General features: G+C 35.4%; 1 protein-coding gene across 1 annotated transcript in view; it reads left to right on the plus strand.

Moving 5' to 3' along the window:
• LOC119586933 (glycerol-3-phosphate acyltransferase 3-like) overlaps positions 1-876 on the plus strand; it is a gene marked incomplete in the record, with an annotated part of 80451 nt that overhangs the window by 77099 nt on the left and 2476 nt on the right. The window contains 1 exon segment of the mRNA XM_037935666.1: positions 371-628. Within this exon segment, the coding sequence (XP_037791594.1) occupies positions 371-628 (258 nt within the window).

An 876-nucleotide genomic window follows, 5' to 3' on the forward strand; every position in this document is an offset into this window, starting at 1 on the left:
TTCTCATAATATCATTTCCTTGCATTCTCATAACAATTCATCAAACATCAGTTGTCCTTACCACTTACCAGACATCATTTTGAGTAGAAACAAAAGGAGAAATAACTAAATGATATTGAAGTATAGTAGATATTTGCTATATATTAAGGTCCTTATCTCTAATGGTAATATTGTCTTTGTGTTTCATTGATGTGGAATTTTAGTAATCTTATAGCAATTTTTTTTTTTTTACTGGATTTTCATCTTTATAAATGTTTGAAAATAGTTACTCTATTATTATTAATACAGGAATAACTTCAATGATATTCTTTCTGGAATACATATTATCCTTATACTGCTGACATCCCTGTAATGGCACTGAACTTTGTAGGTTGGACAGAGGCATGGAGGTTTCCTAGGAATATTTCAGAGAGCGCTGTCAAGAGCCTCTGCCCACATCTGGTTTGAACGGTCAGAATCCAAGGACAGGTATGCCGTAGCAAGGAGATTACGAGAGCACGTTGAAGATCCCGAGAAACTGCCAATCCTGATCTTCCCTGAGGGCACGTGCATCAACAACACGTCAGTTATGCAATTCAAAAAGGGGACGTTTGAAGTGGGAGGCATCATTTACCCAGTGGCCATTAAGGTGTGGTTTTAAAGATGTTATACTCAGCTGTTTGGTCATTTGAATATTTTTTTATCTGAACTAAATTCTAAGGACCCAGTGTAAAGACTTGGGAATCATAGATTCTATTGATTTTATGCACTGAATGATATGTACATATCCATGTTGCAAAGTTAATTACTGCTAGATATAAATGTGACATTTATTCATTATGCTCCCAATCTTAAAAACCCTTCCCCATGAATCCCATAAAAGTAGCCAAGAGTCAT

The sequence above is a fragment of the Penaeus monodon genome, chromosome 22 (genome assembly GCF_015228065.2).
Source record: "Penaeus monodon isolate SGIC_2016 chromosome 22, NSTDA_Pmon_1, whole genome shotgun sequence".
Lineage (NCBI taxonomy): Eukaryota > Metazoa > Arthropoda > Malacostraca > Decapoda > Penaeidae > Penaeus > Penaeus monodon.